The 19266-nt window shown below is 47.2% G+C and overlaps 1 protein-coding gene across 1 annotated transcript; it reads right to left on the bottom strand.

Moving 5' to 3' along the window:
• Positions 1-3768: 3768 nt before the first annotated feature.
• On the bottom strand, positions 3769-13149 carry LOC106902390 (fibrinogen-like protein 1). The gene is made up of 8 exons (XM_014965806.1): positions 12750-13149; positions 11517-11601; positions 9927-10137; positions 8683-8842; positions 7044-7141; positions 6874-6962; positions 5015-5205; positions 3769-4392 (listed from the first exon to the last, which is right to left on the bottom strand). Exons 2-8 carry the CDS (start codon positions 11589-11591, stop codon positions 4203-4205), a joined length of 1014 nt encoding a protein of 337 aa, XP_014821292.1. The 5' UTR covers positions 11592-11601; positions 12750-13149; the 3' UTR covers positions 3769-4202.
• Between the last annotated feature and the right edge of the window lie 6117 nt (positions 13150-19266).

Genomic DNA, 19266 nt, shown 5'->3' on the forward strand with positions numbered 1-19266 from the left:
GCTTTAAAACCAGAGATCACAAATTGGCGATGACACACTGCTGCAAGTATTCAGAGCTGGGTTGAAACCCCAGTTAACGACGGAGTCGGAGCTCGAGCCAGCGGGAATGAGTCAGAGACTTTGCTTGGCATTTGTCAGGATCGCCGTCTCTTCAGGGAGCTTGCAGAGAGCAGGGGAATGCTCCTGGGCAAGAAAAGAGGAGGTGCTGCTGGTTGAGGATGGAGTGAGAGAAGATAGGTTCAGGCAGAGGACTCTCAGTCTTCCAACAGCTCTCCCATGAGGAGCCCAAAGCTACGTGCCCTTTAACCCGCCCCGTGGGTGTGAAGGAAGAATGAGCACGTGCTCTGGCAGGAGCCTGCTGTCTTTCTCCAAACTGGCTTTCTGAGCAGAAGGCAAGATTTCCCAATCCCGCACCTTCTATTTTTTATATTTTTTTTGCTTCCAAACCAACAACAGTTTTAGAGGGAGAGCGGCAGCGCTGTGCGTTAGCCGGTTACCCCTGGCAGCCCGCTGAAGCCTCCAAAGGGTGTGCAGGTGAGTTGACCCCGCCATTTCCACGGCCTTTTTTGATGTGTGGGACACTTTGCAGCTGCTGCTGGAGCACCACATCCGAGGGGCAGGGTGATGGGAGCTCCCTCTTCCCCAGGAGCCGCACCAGCACCCTGCGCTGTCAACGTTCAGCCCAGTTCGTACCAGCTGCGTATTCCCATAAATCACAGAATCACAGAATATTCCTGGTTGAAAGGGACCTTTGAGATCATTGAGATCAACCACAAAAAAACCCCAACAAAACAAACCCACCCACAAACAGACACAAACCAACAATCCTGGGCACTTAGAACATGCCCTGAAGTGCCATGTCTACACGTTTCTTCTTTCTCCAGGGATGGTGACTCCACCACCTCCCTGGGCAGGCTGTTCCAGTGCCTGACCACCCTCTCAGTAACCTAATTCTTCCTAATATCTAATCTAAACCTCCCCTGCTGCAACTTAGACCCTTTCCTCTGGTCCTGTCATTATTTACTTGGGATTATCATTACTCACCCTCAGCTTGAAAGGCTGTGTAAAGCATTTGAGAGCGTGTCCACGCTTGAGGACCGGTCCAAGGCTAATCAAATGTAACGAGTCTTTAAATTGACTAAATTGAGCTGGAAATGAGACCTTTGAAGCAGTTGCTGCTCAGGTTACTTACCAGCCCTGTGGTGGGGTAAGCTCTGCTGCCTGGAGCACGGTGGCCCTGAAGCAGTGATCTGTCAGCGTCAGGCCCCCAGTGCTACAACATCTGTTTGTGGATTTGCCGAGTCTTTCGGTGCGGGAGACCCTGGAGAAATGGGAGATCAAACGTGCAGCACAGCAGCCTTCAGCAAGCACTTTCCTACCCTTCAGTGGGAGTGACCTGAGCTCGGCGGTAGCCCTCGGGTCAAATAAATACTCTGCTGGTGGGATAAGTTAAAAGAAGGTTCTTGACACTCTTCCTGGGGCTGGCTGTGGGGGTTGTGGGGTCCTCCACAAAGCCCTGTGATCCCCCCCATCTCGCAGGAGGGCAGGGGAGGGGCAGTTTAGATGTAAGACAGCAAGTCAGACCCCTTGTCGGATCTTGTCCCCTTTCTTTCTCAGAGAGAGAGAAAAAAATCCCTGTTACCTTCTGGATGCTGGCTGGAGGCAGCCCAACGGTAGTGCCTGCCTCTCCACAGAGACACAGGGCAAAACGGGCTGCGCGCTCTGGGCTTTACATCCCTCCCTGCTCACTCACTGGGGAACTGGACTGGGTAGCAGTTGCCTAAGCCCTGATGACATCGTCTTCATAGAATCATAGAATCACAGAATGATTTGGGCTGGAAGGGACCTTAAAGATCATTGAGCTCCAATTCCCGTGCCATGGGCAGGGACGCCTCCGACTAGAGCAGGTTGCTCAAAGCCCCATCCAGCCTGGCCTTGAGTATCTTGATGATCAGAGGGATGGAGCACCTCTCCTATGAGGACAGGCTGAGGGAGCTGGGATTGTTCAGCCTGGAGAAGAGGAGGCTCCGGGGAGACCTTAGAGCGGCCTTTCAATATCTGAAGGGTGCCTATAGAAGAGCTGGGGAGGGACTCTTTGCTAGGAAGGGTAATGATAGGACAAGGGGAAACAGTTTTAAATTGGAAGAAAAAAGATTCAGATTAGATCTCAGGAAGAAATTTTTTACTATGAGGGTGGTGAGACACTGGCCCAGGTTGCCCAGAGAAGCTGTGGATGCCCCATCCCTGGAAGTGTTCAAGGCCAGGCTGGATGTGGCCTTGAGCAACCTGCTCTAGTGGGAGGTGTCCCTGCCCAGGGCAGGGGGGTTGGAACTCGATGATCTTTGAGGTCCCTTCCAACCCAAACCATTCTATGATTCTATGATTCTATGTTTCTGCATCGTCTCCAGGACAGCTTGAGCCACAGAAATTCAGCTTATGTTGGCAGACCCTCTAAGCTCCCCAGCACAGCCAGTGTGAAAGCACCAGAGCCAACACCAAAAGAATTAAATTCTCCTATTATGAGCTTTCTCAAGATTTTCATCCATATTTCTGTTCAAGTTCCTACTGTTGAAAACCAGATACAAAATGTGAAGTCCTACTGAGATGGTTTTATTACACACTTTATGGATATATATAATACAAATTACAATATGCACGGATCTGCAAGCAAATAAATGGAAAAGAACTGCCAGTTTAAAAAATGATTGCAATTCAGCAAACAAATTGGCTCATTCTACAACATGGTAGTTAAATGATTTGCATCAAGCTGATATTACTGTTAATTTTAAACTGTTGTTATTAACAACTTGTGGAAAATAAATTTTCAGTATTCCATTTCTTTCAGGCTTTCACGTTGCTCTTTTGTTTCAGTCCAATGAGACAGTCGCCCTTCACTAACTCAAAGTCATCTGGTAAATTACACAGGAACGTACAAATGAATCACGACCACATTTTATGAACTCCTAAGAATATCTGTCCTCATCTTAAATTTAGTAAAATCTGCCTAATTTTAATCTGGGGCTTAGGTCTGGTTGGCAGCATTGTCTTCGGCTGCAGTAATGTGTCTCTGCTGCAGAACTGGGTCTGCAGTGGGAAGCTGTTGGCAATGAAACCTGGTGTCCACGGGTTGTGGGGGTTTACTTCAAATTCTGGAAGCAGGTTAGCAGCTGGAGCACGTCCATCCACTGGTTTGGTTTCACACACTCCGGGAGCCTTCTGCAACTGAAGTGGCAACTGTGGACCACAGTGAGAGCTGCTTAAAAACATTCTCCTCATCCAGAGCAAAGCACTAACGATGGTGCATCACTGATTTGGTTCTATTCTTAACGTTCTCATCACTAAAGCGCTGGCTGGAATACTGTGTCCAGCTTTGGAGTCCTCAACACAGAAAGGACGTGGACCAGCTGGAACAGGTGCAGCGGAGGGCCACGAAGATGATCAGAGGGATGGAGCACCTCTCCTGTGAAGACAGGCTGAGGGAGCTGGGATTGTTTAGCCTGGAGAAGAGGAGGCTCCGGGGAGACCTTATAGCAGCCTTTCAATATCTGAAGGGTGCCTATAGAAGAGCTGGGGAGGGACTCTTTGCCAGGAAGGGTAATGATAGGACAAGGGGAAATGGTTTTAAATTGGAAGAAAAAAGATTCAGATTAGATATTGGGAAGAAATTTACTGTGAGGGTGGTGAGGCACTGGAACAGGTTGCCCAGGGAAGTTGTGGATGCCCCATCCCTGGAAGTGTTCAAGGCCAGGCTGGATGGGGCTTTGAGCAACCTGCTGTAGTGGGAGGTGTCCCTGCCCATGGCAGGGGAGTTGGAACTCCATGATCTTTGAGGTCCCTTCCAACCCAAACCATGCTATGATTCTATGATTCTATGAGAAAGATATAGCCCTTGAAGAGTACAGATATCTAAAAGAACATGCTTGATCATTCAAGGTCCAGAGAGCTTTACATAAACAGTCTCCAATGAAGTCCTGAAAACTGCTGAAAAAGCAAACTAGTCATTCCATGACTGAGATCCATATGTTTTCCGTTAAATTGTTGGCTGGCCATGCTCAAACAACTTACGACATCAGCTTCAGCCAGTAGAAACAGGTGCAGCTCCAGCTATCACAGCGCGGGTTTGGCAGCAGCAGAGGGCTGGCTATTCACTCACACAGTTCCCGTCAGCCTGGACGGGTTTTTTCTTCCCAAAGCAGCAGGTCTCAGCCGCCCTGACTGTTCTCACCGTCCCCGCTCTCGCTTTCAACAAAGAAGGGAGCCCTGATCTTCATGGCTGAGTATTTCAGGGAGTACCACATCCCGTGCCACGTAGACCAAACGATGCCGTTGTCGTGGGATCCGTTGTACCTCCCTGTCCTGTAGTACCGCCCATTGAGGTTTACGGCGTGGCACCTTGCGAGGAGAGGTGAGGGTTAGAAGGTGGGAAGACATTGCGTCATCGCAGTGAGGGACAATTTTCACACAACGTACGTTTAGAAATACCAAGGTGGGATTCACTGACAGGTTCAGACCCGTAGCTATATCTGTCTGCACTGAACTGGTTGTCTGAAGTCCTGCTATAAGCCTACGGAGATCTGCTTCATGCATTTAGTGGAACATGGAGAAGTATATGGGTCATCCCCCATCATTTTTGAGGAAAAACTTTTTTACTTTGAGGGTGGCAGAGCACTGGAACAGGCTGCCCAGAGAGGTTGTGGAGTCTCCTTCTCTGGATATATTCAAAACTTGCCTGGATGTGTTCCTGTGCAACCTGCTCTGGGTGGCCCTGCTTTGGCAGGGGGGGTTGGACTAAATGATCTCTGAAGGTCCTTTCCAACCCCTACCATTCTGTGATTCTGTGATCCTAAAGCAGACACCTACACCGGTCAGATAACTCAACCTGTTGACTCCTTCAACTGTATTAATTAGGGACATGATTCAGTTCACCTCCAGCTGCTGTGGGGCAGGCAAGTCCTCTTGGCGACACGGCCACCCACACCCTCTGTATCCCAGAGGAACCAACTGTTTTCCATACCTGTTAAACCACCAGCCACCCTTGTTCTCTAAAGCGCAGTTGCCTGCCAGGAATCGATCATGGTCCTTGTCAGATGTGGTGAACTCCATCCCTCTGTGAGAGGCTGACCACTGATCTTCAAAACTGCTCCCACCAGACAGAGCGTCGCCAGCGTTACCAGAATAGGTGCCAAACCATAACCTGTAATTGTCCTGCAAGAATATGGGAAACACGGCTTTGATATCGGCTCTCTCTGCCCTTCCTCCCATTTTTGAGCTCAAATTTGCTCTGACCATTGTATCCACTGTAAACGCCTGACTGTTGAAGCCCAGGGTGACTTTTGGCCCCACACTTTAATGACCCTAGTGTGGATCACGTTGGGATTTAAGCTTCCAGAAGGGATTGCTAATTATTGCTGCTGCTACAAAGGGCCTCAGGTTTTATTGTCTTTCCATAACCATTTGATAAACTGTACAACAAGCTGAAAGGTTCTTCCTGGCTCATCAGGAACAACTTGGCAGGAGACTGTGCCAAGTAGCTGCCTTCATAAATTCATCAGTTGTTAGAACAACTCCTGTTGGAATTTTGCTCCTGCAAGAGCTAAAAGCCATTTTATGTCTAGCTAAATGGCCTTGTCCTGGTAGGGATACCTAGAATAGTTCCATTGTGTGCAGCTAACTGATCTCGGAGACGTTTGATATGAGAGGGATGATTTGTTTTGTTGGTGTGGGCTTTTTCCTGTCATCATATTCCACTTTTATTTATGAAAAATAGGAGTAAGGCATTAAATCAAGCTGTTTAAACTTTTAATAAGAAATCTCTAATTGCAAACTGAACATAATGGATACATTTCTGGAGCAGTGAGGGAGTTGGGACTAGGACTGGTTCATGCAATGGAACTCAAGTCCTTGGCTATTTGGGCTACTCACAGGTGGTGTTCAGTGAGGGAAGCCTGCAAAGCAGCACCCGCATTGAGCAGAACACTGTCTAAAGCTAGAACGCAGACATGTAGGGGGCTACAGGAGAGATGGGGAGGGACTTTTTATCAGGGAAAGTAGCAACAGGACGAGGGGTAATGGTTTTAAACTGAAAGAGGGACAATCTAGATCTCAGGAAGAAATTCTTTACAGTGAGGGCGGTGAGACACTGGAACAGGTTGCCCAGAGAAGCTGTGGATGCCCCATCCCTGGAAGTGTTCAAGGCCAGGCTGGATGGAGCTTTCAGCAACCTGGTCTGGTGGGAGGTGTCCCTGCCCATGGCAGGGGGGTTGGAACTAGATGATCTTTGAGGTCCCTTCCAATCCAAACCATTCTATGATTCTATGAAAATAGAGGGATTTTCTGTCCTCAGGCTTTCGCTACTAAGTGTAGTGCTGCAAGTACCTCTATTTAAGACGAACTTACAACTACTCTTTTAAAGCCTTGATGAGAGTTCACTGCTTAAAACAGTAGAGGGGCTTTATTCTGGTAGCTGTGTTTTATGTGACAGCCTGAAACACTCCCTCTAGGCAGCAGAACAGGGTTCAGTTTCCTTGCAGAGGTTCAAACCCTTATCTCCTCCCTCATGGAAGACTCTTAACCATGAGGTTAGAGACAAACACACATGGGAACCCCTGTGGCCTGCAGCAAAGAGCTGCCCTCCTTGCAGTGGCAGAGTTAGCAAGAGAGCACGTGTCACCCGGTGGCTTGGGCACTCAGCGGTTGTGAGGAAGAAGTCACAGGCTGTTTGTCAGCCAGCCAAACCAGGAATCCCAGGGAAACGGAGCAAATAAGTTTTGCAGAGCTGTAATTACAACCCTGGTACTGAAGTCTGATGCTGCACACACAGATCTCTCCTCTCGCAGATAAAACAAGCAAATCGCCACTCTCTCCATTTCTCACCTGCTCCCCCGCAAGCTGTAAATTTTCGTAGACTGCGTAACGTCTTTCCCCGTGCCAGTCCATCAGGTCAATCTTTAATGAGGTCTCCCCTAAACACAAAGCGGTGTCCTCGTTAAATGAACTACCTCATGCAACTGGGAAAGAAATCTGCAGAGGGAAAATACTTGCACCTCTAGTGAGCAGGTCATGGATGTGGTCATTGCCCAGCCAGTATTCATCATTCTTGCCCTGGAATTTCCCAAATCCCAGTTTGTAATCATCCCATTTCCTGCAATGAGATACAAATACCAGTTTCAGCATGTGAGGGAATTAGACAGGTCGTGCCACTTAGTGTGGTAACAAGTAAAACTTCAGCTGTATCTCTAAGACATTGTTTTCTAAAAGTATCTGATTTATTGCGAGCTGAGCTGAGCTTTGTCACTTCTGCCTCAGAAGTAAATGCAACTCCCAGCTTACTTCTGTGCCTGCTAAACCTGTGCACATACTGGGACCAGACCTTCAAACTGCCAGGTGCAGAGTGAGGTTGTCAGTGGGACGGGAAGGGAAAGCAGCAGCTGTCATACTGGTCTGCAGCAAAGCCTCTGATACTGCTCTTCAGCGAGTCACAATTCAAACACACTCCTGGCTGGAAATTAATGTTGCAGTCTAAAATATGCTACAGTCTTGGATGCACGATGGGGTATGGTGAAGAATCAGAAACTGAGCAGAAGCTGCAAGATAAAGCTTCCAGATGAAGTTAAAAGGAAAGTATCTAGGTCTTCTTTGTGCTCCTGTTCCATTTAAATCTATTTTTGATCCATTGACCATTGATTTTTTCAGAATCACTGTTTGGATGTGGCAACTTGTCCTTCAAAGACATGTACTTATTTTTCACCAGGCTTCATCCTTCTAAGAGAAATCTCCTGCTGTTACTTTCTTCTCACCGTTTCATTCTCTTAAAATCTCCTCTGTTATTTATGTGTTATCTTTGATATTCACATATACTTCCTGCGTGTCATCATTTCCAGTTTTAGTAACCCAATGTTTATTCTCTCTCTCCTGTTGTTGTTCGGGATATTAATCCTGCCTGACCTACATACTAGTCAGTGTTCCTCCTCAGGATGTTTTTCATTCACCTGTGCTGAGAACAGGACTACCATGGCTCGAGAGCCACCACTCCCTGGGCAAGCCAGCTCAGAGCCAGTTGAGGTAGCTTTGCAGTGGACTCCACTCACTGTACGAGACACCAGACATGTCCTAAAAGTGTGAGTGCTGTGATTGATAGTGACTTAATCTGTGTGGGGGACATTTCTTCTTCACTGTGTTACCAGAGCATCTCTCCCCCTGGAGATTGTCAGGTGAAAGTTACCTCTCTGGGATTTTGCATGGAGAAAGGACAATCTGGACCAGTGGTTTGGCCTCTTTTTGAATGATCTGAATAAGGAAATAAATGTTACACCACACTGTACAGAATTCTTGATATGAGAACAAATATGTTCAATGGGTCTTGGTCTGTTTGCTGGCAGCAGATACCTGACAATTTGGAGTCTTTAACAGTCTCCAATAACGAAAAAAAAACCAAATATCTACACATTTACACACTCACTCAAATGCAGAGAAGCCATGGAACAAGTGTTACAGATCCATTTTGAAAATGGCCTCACACTACCAATATGCACCACTGGATTGTCCTAATGCAGAGTTATCATCACTAAAGTATAGTCTTGCATATCCTGCCTCTCAAATGCTGGGTTTTGCCAAGCAGCAGGACAGGGATGGGAGCTGGAGGCCTGACTGCAAGCCCTGTTGATGCAACCACGATGTACCCACCTGTTGAAATTCTCCTTGCCGTTACTCCGCCGCTGAATAACGGTCCACCCTCCGCCATCAGACATGTCACAGTACACCAGGAAAGGCTCTTGGTCTGCTCTGGGCCTGATCCGGTAGTAGCCGGTTTTGGTCTTCTTCCGGTTGTAGACCGCGGAGCAATCTAGACAGAAAAGTTTGTTGAATGGGAGGGACAGCAAAGAGAAGACGTATCCGAGAGGCTGTATGGGACAAGGACACTTGGCCAGTCTGTGTGTAGTTCTGCAAGGCTGGCAAAGCCAAAGCAAATGGTTGAGTAAGGTAGCAGCGATGCTGTTTTGCAAACTGCTGGGCCTGAAGATAAGCAGCAAGGCTCAAGAGCCTTTACAGCCATGCCCTCTCAGGGAGTCATTCCCAAATCTTTGGTCAGACACAGGTTGGCTACAGCTCAGGCTGGGGCTGTAGCACGGGCTGCGCAGGACCAGGACTGGCTCTGTCAGCAAGATCATTTGCAGGGCAGCCAATTTCCACATGGGAGGTAACCTCAGCTGGACTTCACACTGAATTGAGGCCTAAAATATCTAAAATAAGAAGCTAAGGTCCCGTGAGCAGCTCTACCAGGGTTATATCTGGAGAATCCCTTTTAGGACCTCCGAGCTTCACACTTTCAAAGATGCTCACAAAGGATGAAATCTTGGCCACAGGTCACAATTCCAGTTATGACAGTGTTCTCAAAGTGACACCAAGGAACACAGCACTCAGATCTGCTATTGAAATACAGAAGTGATGGAGGAGCCAAGGAACAGGGAGGCCGGGCTCCTCCAAACAGGTTTTGGTGCCCACAGCTGAGCCACGCACTCTGGGCTCCTGTAAACCACCCAGGGAAAATGTGCTCTTCAAAAGCAAGACCCATCTCTTCCTAAAGCAGACGTTCAAACTAGCTCTGGTGGAAAGCAGCTGAGAGGCCCTTGTTCCTCTCTGCACCAGAGTCCCAGGTGAGAAGCCCAGCTGCAGGTGTCTGTGTTGTACCTGGGTGGTAGCTGCCTAAATCTGGCCAGCTGACTCCAGCCCTAGGGAATGTCTGCTGGTACCAGGGCCACCAGTCTGCCCTTCTCCTTCCCATGTATTTGACTGCATTTTAAAACACAATCCACTTTATAAATTCCCAAACTTTTAGCAGAAATAAAAACATGACACATGGGACACTGCAGGGCGAAATAAACATTTTGGCAAGCTGAAATTTCCACATACACCACTGCAAACTGTACCTTCATCGTAGACTATCAAATTTCCACTGGTCGTGGGTAATAGTGTCTCGTGCTGCACGCTCCTGTTGCCTGAGAACAGCCCACTTTTTGTTCTATGGTAAGTGTTCTCCAGGATGTCCTTCAGTTGCAGTTCATACAAATAAAGCAAGTCTTGAAGCTGTTTTAACCTTTGTCTTAATTTATTGTTGTCTAGGAGGCAGATATCTTTTTCCTATGGAGAAAATAAAACAAAAACAAAAACAAAACCCCATGCTTCAGTCAGTGGTAAGAACAGAGAGGCAGAGGGAGAAGGAGTATCTGTCTCCTCTTGATCCTAACATAGCCCACTGCTTCTGTGGATCAAAATGATTTGACGGTCTCTTCCTAAGATACAGGAAACTTGCACAGCTTGGGCTGTTGAGATGAACCCAGTGGAGAAGAGTTTTCTAGAATGACCTTGCCACTGCTCAGAGCATCCCAGAATATGATCAGATACACACAAAGTTACTTTGGATGAATAGAATTCACCTCGACTCCCATTTAATGAACTTGGAGCGTTTACAGACTACAAAACAGCTCAGCGTAGTAAGAAGGGGGAAAACCTGCTCTTGCACTGCAGCCAGGCCAAACCAGCAAGGTTCCAGAAACATCTTCTTGTAAAACTGGAAGATAAAAGAGCAAATCAGCAGAAAGCAGTGAGCCTACCGAGATGAGTGGAATAACTTCAGAGCTGCATTACTGTGACCAGGACGAGAATGTTGCCCAAACTGGCAGGGATAAACATTTTAAGTAACATTTAGTCTGTAGCTGGTGTTACTCCATTAAAAATGTAACAAAATAGAGCAAAATTTCTTCCTAGACAGCCAAGCAAACCCGTGCAACAAGAATCACTGGCTATTTTTGCTCTGAGCAAGCTGGGTTGAGTGACACCAGGTCAGGACCAGTTCTAGGCATCAGCGAAACAAGCAGGTTGCCCAGGACAGCAGACTGACTACTCTGCTTAGACATGGTCTCCCAGCTGCCTCTTTCTTCTCCTAGGTCTCTTAGTTTTCCTCCACAGAGGAGGAATTCCAGGCCGGAGGCACACGGGGACCTGCTGCAGGCAGCTCCCAGCTCGCCAAAGTCTCCTTGCCAAGCTCTGTACCTCCTTGCTATAGCCCAAGAGTCATTTTCTCATCAGATGAGTACAGATTGGCTCAGGCTGTGCCTACCTCCTCTTCCCCTTCCCATTCTCTAAAACACATTGAATAAAAGGAAGGCAGTTTTCCGTGAGAGAATGGAGCGGAGTATTTCTTCACTGGCCATAAAATCACCTTTTAAAAAAAATTAAATAAATAAAAGGGCTTTTCTTGTTGCTGTTTTTAATTCTTGGCAATGTCAGTCCAGCCACCAAGAAGGCTGCAAAGCCCCTAATGCTGTGAAAGCCCTATATTATGAGGACAGCAAGAATGACCTTCCTTTAGCTGCAGGCAGATACCTTTTTGCTCTGCTCTCGCAGCCCCATGTCCTTCTTGTGGGGAAGCACCCACCTCTACAGTACTGGGAACGATAAACCATTGGCACAATCACAACGCAGAGGGGTCGTACAGACACTAGCTAAAGGATACGCACCGAAAACCTGGGTGCAGCTGAGCTGAAGCTGACCAGAAGAAGGAGCAGCAGCAACCAGGGCATCATCACGCTCATTTCTTACCACCTGCAAAGAAGCATTGACAGGCTGCACTGGAGGTTTCTTTAGTTCCTCTTACAATTTAATTCCCCCTCACAAGCGTATTAAATTCCCCAGAAAATGCTGCAGAATTTGCTAAGGAGGTTGCTTGAAACTACAGACAGGGCAAAATCAGGAAAAGATGCATGTTAGGGAGAAGCTGAAGCACCATGCAGTGTGCTGACAGAGGGACTGAGGTCTGGGTCCAAGCTCCTGCTTCCCTGGACCAATAAATACCTGGTATGACCCTCCAGCAGCCTCTGCCCCTTCTCCCCAGTGCCCCCACAGATGGGAAGCTACTCAGCATTAATGCCTCCTTGGAGGACTCCTTGCCAAACTGGTTGGCTAAAACCACACAGTCCTTATTCTGTCTAAATTCCCCAAAGTTAAGAGGAATTTTTCCTCCTGGTTGAGTGAGTGTAGGCATTGCCCCTCCTTGGTCCATGGATTGGTCTGTCAGGATGGGATCACCTTGGAGCCCGAGGGCAGACATCACCCATGGGACAGGGTGGGTGAGTTTTTGCTGGGATTTCAGTGGAAGAGATCTCTGCTGCTGACCTGCCCCAGCACAGAGATGGGGCTTTGGTGGGAGAGTCCCAGATGAAAAAAATGGAAAAAAGCAACTGCCACTGGGAACATGCAGCTGAAGGCGAGAGAACAGTACAAATTGTTCATGGCATGCTCGCGTGGTGCTTTAAAAAAAAAATAAAAAAAAAATCAGAAAGAATTAAAAAAATCTGAAATATAGGCTAAAACCAACTCCCCCGCTTCACATCTGGAAGTGCTGCAGAAACTTGGCTTCCCAGCTCTGCACTCTCGGCGACGTGCTTTGTTTCAGCGAGGGCTCCGTTAGCATCCCCACGGCGGCTGGTGCTGGGGCTGCTCCCGGAGCCGGGAAAGCCGCTGGCCAGAGGGGAGCCAAGCCCAGAGCCAGCTGAGAGAAGCAGCACCCTGTGGAAGTCACTAAAAGATGTCGAGCAGGAAAGGATCAGGCCCCGTAGCGTGTGGGTGGAGGCAAAAAAGCTAACAGGAAGGATGGGTTCGAGCGGTGGCTCCTGAAAACCAGGCAGTGCAGACCAGAGGGGAAGAAAGCAACTTCGTCTACACTTTCATCCACACGCATTAAATGCACATACCTGTAACTTGCCTTTCCTTCAGACCTCCTCCTGGTAAGATTAGCTCCCTTAAAAGTCAACTGCAAAAGGAAAGTGCTGATAAACCTGGCTGCGTTTCTAGAGGCTGATGAGATTTTCCTCTCCAGATGGCCCACATCAAGGGCGCAGACGAAGATGGTTTCGCAGCACCAGGCAGTTCCACAGAAATTCCTCGCCTGCAAGAGTTACCCAAACCCCGTTTTGTCTGTTGTTACCCAGTCCTCATCCTGCTGCTTCCCAGTCAGGATAAAGGACAGGCAGGTTTCCACCGGCAGTGCTCTCCCAAGGAGAGGGGCTCTGCACCATTAGCCACCTTATTTGACTAGGAACTAAGATGGGCTTCTTTAAGTGTTTATATGAATCACTCAGACTAATGCTCCCCGAGGGAGTTTTATCTCATGTTTAATACAGCCAGGGTCATCTCAGTAAGTCCATCCTGCAAGGTGGAAATAACACAGCTCTTCCGCTCAGCGTTCCTTTCGCTGCTTAATCTGGTTTATATGTTAAAGCACAGCACAGCTGTAATGGCAAAGGAGCTGCAAATCTGAAGCAAGAAGCGACCACAGGGGTATTAAGCAAGATTCGCTATTCAACTGAAATCTCAGGAGGTTTGCAGTTGTGTAACTCTCCTTTGAGCAGCATGATTAGATTTGCTGGTTAACACAAACAAGGACATTTGTGGAAGAAAGGAAAAAAACCCACCCAAATAAACAGATGGGTGCCTCCCTTTGCGTTACGGCCAAGGAATTACAGATTATTTTAAAGAAAACAGCAGGAATGTGCCATTTTACAGAGCTGTGTTCGAAGGAGGGACCAGGGGCAAAAAGACCAGGCACACAAGCCCATCATAAACTTCTGTATTACTCTCCAGGAAAGCAGGACTGTCCAGCTATTACCAACTACAGCCATGCTGTATATTTCTGCATTTAAAACCTGCATTCCTCTTCTCCCGCAAGAACCTCCGCTGACCCATTTCCCTGCCAAAGCATTATGCAAACGGTGCTTTTCTTCCCACTTGTTCTCTACCCCCAGCTTTAAGCTGGTTTTGGAAGCTGTGAAATTAAATGAGTGGAAACATCTCCTCTCCTCCTTAGTGGGTACTTGGCCCTTTCTTCAGTCCCTTCGGCCAGCGGCTGCAGCTGATGGTGGGGTGCTGGGGTACCACACTCCCGAGCACAGGGGGGCTGTACTCCATCTCCTGGGGTGGTCATCCACAGCAGCCTCTTCCTTAACTGGAGCCAGCCAGCCAGCATTTGGGACACTGCCCACCAATTTGTCTTGCCTTAGTGGCCAACAACCTTCTTGACCCACGGGCACCTCCAGATCCTGGATGGCATCAATGCCGGGCCTGGGTCTGCAGTGGCAGTGTTGGAGTCACGGTGTGACCAGCAGGAAGCATCAGGCCACACGTTTCCAATTCCTGCTGGTCCCAGGGCAGGAGGGGGTGGTGGAGCTGCAGTCCTGGTGGGACTCATGGGTCTATGTTATGCGATTGGAACTTCGTAGGAACAAGACTCAAAGTCCAACTCTCCTTCAGAGACCCCCCCAAACACCTCTCAGAGCCAAGACACCTGGAGCACTCTCATGCTCTCCTGAGGACTCCACCAGTGTTAGCCTCACCAGTGTCTGCATGTGAAAAACCCAGTCATCCAGAATGTGTTTCTTGCGTACTTGCTTCATGATGAACTTGTTTTCCCAGGCTAGATGAAGCTTTAGGAATATCTGAAGCACAAGAGAGGGATTGCCATGAGGTTGAGGTGGGGTGGGGCCCTCACGTGAGGTGGGGCTAGCAGGATGGCGTGTTCATGTACTGCTCCACTGGCCCAGAGCTAAAATAAGTCATCATAAAGAACATGGACACCATGTGATCACCAGTGTTGTTTCCTCACAGATGTTGAAGTCCCCAGGCAATGGGATTGTAAACGCTCCTTCTTTTTTTTTCTTTTTCCTGGAATACACATGCTGCACACATATTCTGCACTGCAAACTCCTGATTAGTTACTTGGAAGGAGATCAAATTCCCTCTTTTTAAGATACTCAGTGATCTTGTCAGCAAATAAAAACAGTTACATTAACTAAAAACCTCCCCACCCTGCTCTCCTCCACCCTCCTTCCAGCAAAAGTACGTAGGTGCTGAACAACAGTCAAGAAAACCTATTATTCACACGTGAAATGCACAGCCAGCATAGCAAGAATGCAAACTGGTGGATAAAGGTGAATGAAGAGAGTGGCTCTGGGGCAGCTCTTGATATTCCTGCAGCCACAGGGCACCGGGCTCCCCCAGAAAGAATGGTCTGGGATGAAGACATGAAGGTGACACCCAATGGATCTTCACTCCCCCAGAGCCCAATGGAACATCCCTGCAGCTGGAAGACAGTGGTGGCTTCTCAAAACTCTTCCAAGACCAGTTCCTCCTTGTTTGTTCTTAAAGAGGGAAGGGAAGAAATGAGGTGGATCACTTCAGACTCCAGAGGAGGTACAGAAACCTGAGGTTTTCACAGCAGGAATCTGACTGCCTAGGTGTGTCCCAGGAAAAATCAGAGCAGTCTACATCCAGCTCAAAGCGAAACAGTTCATTTGCACTGAGTCCAGGTGCTTTATGCATTTGCCATTATATTTATACTCCTCTATCATGTCCCACCTTCCATAAATACCCTGCTCACTGGGAGAGACTGTGGACCAGGCTCCTTTGCAGGCCCTCAATGTGTGAGCTACCGTACATCTTCTGTAGGAATCTGAGCTGCCAGATTAGTTAATGTGTGAGATCTGAAACAAATATTTATTTATTTATTTATTAAATCTAACAAGGAAGGGTTTCATCAAAAGTAAGATAAATTTAAAAGATCAGGATGACACCAGCCACTGGAGTTTCAATCTACGAAATAACCGAAACCAGCATTTGCGCATTAAAAGTCTGTGGTTTGTTAGCAAGGAGTAACCACAGAAATCTGTGTACAAAGGAGGAGTAATGGTGGCAGCCCATGAAACATGCTAGATCTAACTGTTTTGATAACGTTCAAAGAGCAAAGACATAATTCAGTCGAACTAATGAGTCTGCGTGCAGCTTATGAGTATCTAATGGGTTGACACAACAAACGTAATTAGTTTATAAGTTCCCGAGGGCAAGCACAGGTCCGAGCGGATCTCACTTCCATCAGGAATAGCTGTACCAAAGGGAATTAGTCACAAGGCCAGAGGGAGTATGTGAATTATCTGCGTGATCTTCTACCTACCTGAGGTCAGAGAACTCCTCTGACCTAATCCACTCCCATTTGAACTAGAGCATCTCTTTGAGAAAAAGACATTTTTGGTGTAAAAAATTCAGCGTTTGAAGAACCAGCCACAGACCTTAGCATGCTCTTCCACTACTTAATTACCCGCATTGTTAATTATTATCGGGGTTTTTTTGTCCTGAGTGTGAATCTGCCAAGTCTCATCCTGCAGTTTTTTAATCTTGTGATGCCTTACTCTGCGAAGGAGAAGAGCCCTCTGCTGCCAAATGTCTTCTCCCCTGCTTAAGGCTAGGTCTAAGCTGTGCCTGCCCCTGCCTGGGAACCCAAACCCCGTGAGCTGCTTTGGCTGCAGGTGTACCTGCTGGGGGAAAGCCATGGAGTGAGGGGTTGCATGGACCATGTCCTGTGCAAAGCTGGACACCATGGCATGAACACATCATAGAATCATAGACTCATACAATCGTCCAGGCTGGAAGGGACCTCCAAGGGTCATCTAGTCCGACCCCTCCGCAGTCAGCAGGGACACCCCCAACTAGACCAGGTTGCCCAGGGTCTCATCGAGCCTCACCTTGAATATCTCCAGGGATGGGGCCTCAACCACCTCCCTGGGCAACCTGTTCCAGTGCTCCACCACCCTCACAGTAAAGAACTTTCTCCTAATCTCCAATCTAAATCTGCTCCCCTCCAGCTTAAAGCCACTGCCCCTCGTCCTGTCACTTCAGGCCTTTGTAAACAGGTTCTCCCCAGCCTTCCTGTAGGCTCCCTTCAGGTACTGGAAGGCTGCTATTAGGTCTCCCCGGAGCCTCCTCTTCTCCAGGCTGAAAGGAAGAGAACTAGTGGGTAGGGGACTCGGCTGCCATGGGGAGGGAGGAAGGGCAAGAGCCAGTTCTGCTCCTGGAGTGATTTAATTCCTGGTTGTTTAATGCAGAACACATACACAGAGGTGAGAAGAACTATGGGTGGTGTATGGTGGGTTATGGTGGAGGTGAGTTAAGGGGGCTGCCTGTTTTTGGGATCCTGATGCACCCTAGGCAGGGGCAAGCAGCAGAGTTAAGTGGCCAAGACAGTCCAGGGCATACACAGAAGTGCAGGTTCCCGGGGGAATCTCTGCAGCCCAACAGAGCAGTACCCAATCAATGTAATTGCCTCTAGCATTAGGCAGCTGCTGAACAAGTACCTTTCTAGGTCTAAATTTAAGTCTGCTTACAGCCCTTTGAGAGCACCTAGACCTTTTTCCAGATCCATCCCTGACTGATTGTGATTAATGCACTTCTTATCTTCTCTTTCACAAGGACAGATAGCTTTGAGCTCCTCACCCAGGTGTGATGAGGTGCACTGCACAGCCTTTTACTCACACCACGGCTCTTCCCTCTTCTTTCTGGAGTTGTGCTTACCAGGACTGCAGAGCAGAGAGCACAGAGAAGCCAAGTAAAGATCTTAAGCAATGTTTCCAACCCAGCTCCTTTCCTTTTTGTGGATCCAAGGATCTTGCTATTCCTTTTGTCACAAAGCCACATGGCACAATCACCCACGGCTGGCTCCTCCCTGCTGCTACCCCAGGCTTTTTCAGTTACCTGTTTTTATAATGCAGTCGCTGATGCTCCAAGTGTCTGACCTGCCACGGTGTTCTCTCCTAAAGTCAGGATGATTGTGATTTGCAAGACGTGAGAAGCTAGTCCAGAAATGCTTGCAAGCTTTTTGACAGGTATGCACATACTCCATGCAAGTGGCAGGTGCCTCATAGTGACAGTCACTGGGACTGTAAGTAGACCAAGGATTTTTTTTAAAGATCTTGGATGGTCCTTCAGGTACGAAGGTGCCGAAAAGCACCATCCTGAGGCTCTTTGTTCCGAGGCTGACAGTGGATGTATGGAAATGCATGTTTCTCACTCATCTGCACTTACCAGATGTTACAATTTACTCAGGGATAGGCAGCTTTCTTCTTTCCAACTGGTTTTCCATGCTGCCTCAGCTGCAAACTTCAGCACTGGGGTTTTTATCTGGGGCATGGTTTAAAACAAAACAATAACACATTAAACAGAGTAAGACAGCACCCGATCCCTGCAGCACCTCTCTGGAAAAGGATTGCTTCGGCATGGTTCTCCTTTTAGTTATTTTAAGATTGGTGCGCTGGGTTTTCACCAACGTGAACCAGATTGAGTTTATATTCTTCTACCTTTTTAATCAAACGTGATTTTCTAGCCAGACAGTTGCTTACAGAAGCAACAAAATACTTGCATTTTACCGGTAAAACTTGTAATCTTGTTTTAGAAATATAAATTAGTTTGACAGGAATTATCTTCCCTAATCCCATGTTGATTGGCTATTATTTTTATTAAATATTTTATTAGTTGAAGCCTCCATCTACTCTGCTTTCATTTCATCTGGGAGCAAAGCCAAGTTGACAGATTTATCACGATCAGCTCGTCTGATCTACCTGCTTTTAACATTGGCAGAGAATTGATTTTTGCCTCACTTATCTCCATATATCTGCTATCCCAAAACCAATTTAAAATTAAAATTATTTTTCTTGGCCGTCTCTCTTAAGACTATCACGTATAAATGAGCTATACCTACCAATTTAAAAAATCTGTCAAGTTAAGAGATTCTGTTTACCACCCTCTCTGTTATTTTTGGAATGTAAAGTATGTCATCACCCCTCTGAGATATGCATACTTCATCCTGCTCTCTACCCAGTATGTAACTGGATTATTTACTGAACATTTCAATCTCTTCTGCAGTTTGTTGACAATTATGCTATTTTACAGTGATGAATAATCGTTAAGGGATCAGAACTGGATTCTGAGGGGTTTTCAAATGTCAGTATCATGAGTTAACCAGCAAAATATAATTAAAATGATTTACAAATCTTGAACTTAAAAAAGAGAATATTTTCAATGCTTCCTTTTTATTTTTAGCTTTACAAACCTTGGTCCTCGTTCCTACACTTTTCTCCACCAGCTGAGAGCTGGAAATTTTATTTTATTAATAAAAAAGGGGTGTTTTTATTTTAGTCATCTGACTCCAGAAGTTAGGGCTTTAAGAAAATAGATCAACCACCAGGAAACTCATGATGACGCATGAGAGCTGGCAAATCTACAGCATCATCAATGCTCTAAGATTAGCAACATTGAAAGGAACAGTTACGGTGTTATCACTGGCAATGCAGCATCTACCTATTTGATGAAAAATGGGAAGAATTGTTTCTCCCTGTTCAGTGCATCTGCAGCCTCTAGCAAGCTGGTTCATTCACGGCCCTGGCATTC

This window comes from Calidris pugnax, unplaced genomic scaffold (genome assembly GCF_001431845.1).
Source record: "Calidris pugnax isolate Ruff unplaced genomic scaffold, ASM143184v1 scaffold20, whole genome shotgun sequence".
Taxonomy (NCBI): domain Eukaryota; kingdom Metazoa; phylum Chordata; class Aves; order Charadriiformes; family Scolopacidae; genus Calidris; species Calidris pugnax.

Excerpts from the sequence above, each read along its gene's own strand:
- LOC106902390 (XM_014965806.1), bottom strand. The coding sequence starts at position 11,591 with ATGAGCGTGATGATGCCCTGGTTGCTGCTGCTCCTTCTTCTGGTCAGC. Across the intron at positions 7,142-8,682 it reads GGCAAGGAGAATTTCAACAG|GAAATGGGATGATTACAAAC; the intron begins GTGGGTACATCG and ends ATCTCATTGCAG. Across the intron at positions 6,963-7,043 it reads CCATGACCTGCTCACTAGAG|GGGAGACCTCATTAAAGATT; the intron begins GTGCAAGTATTT and ends CTTTGTGTTTAG.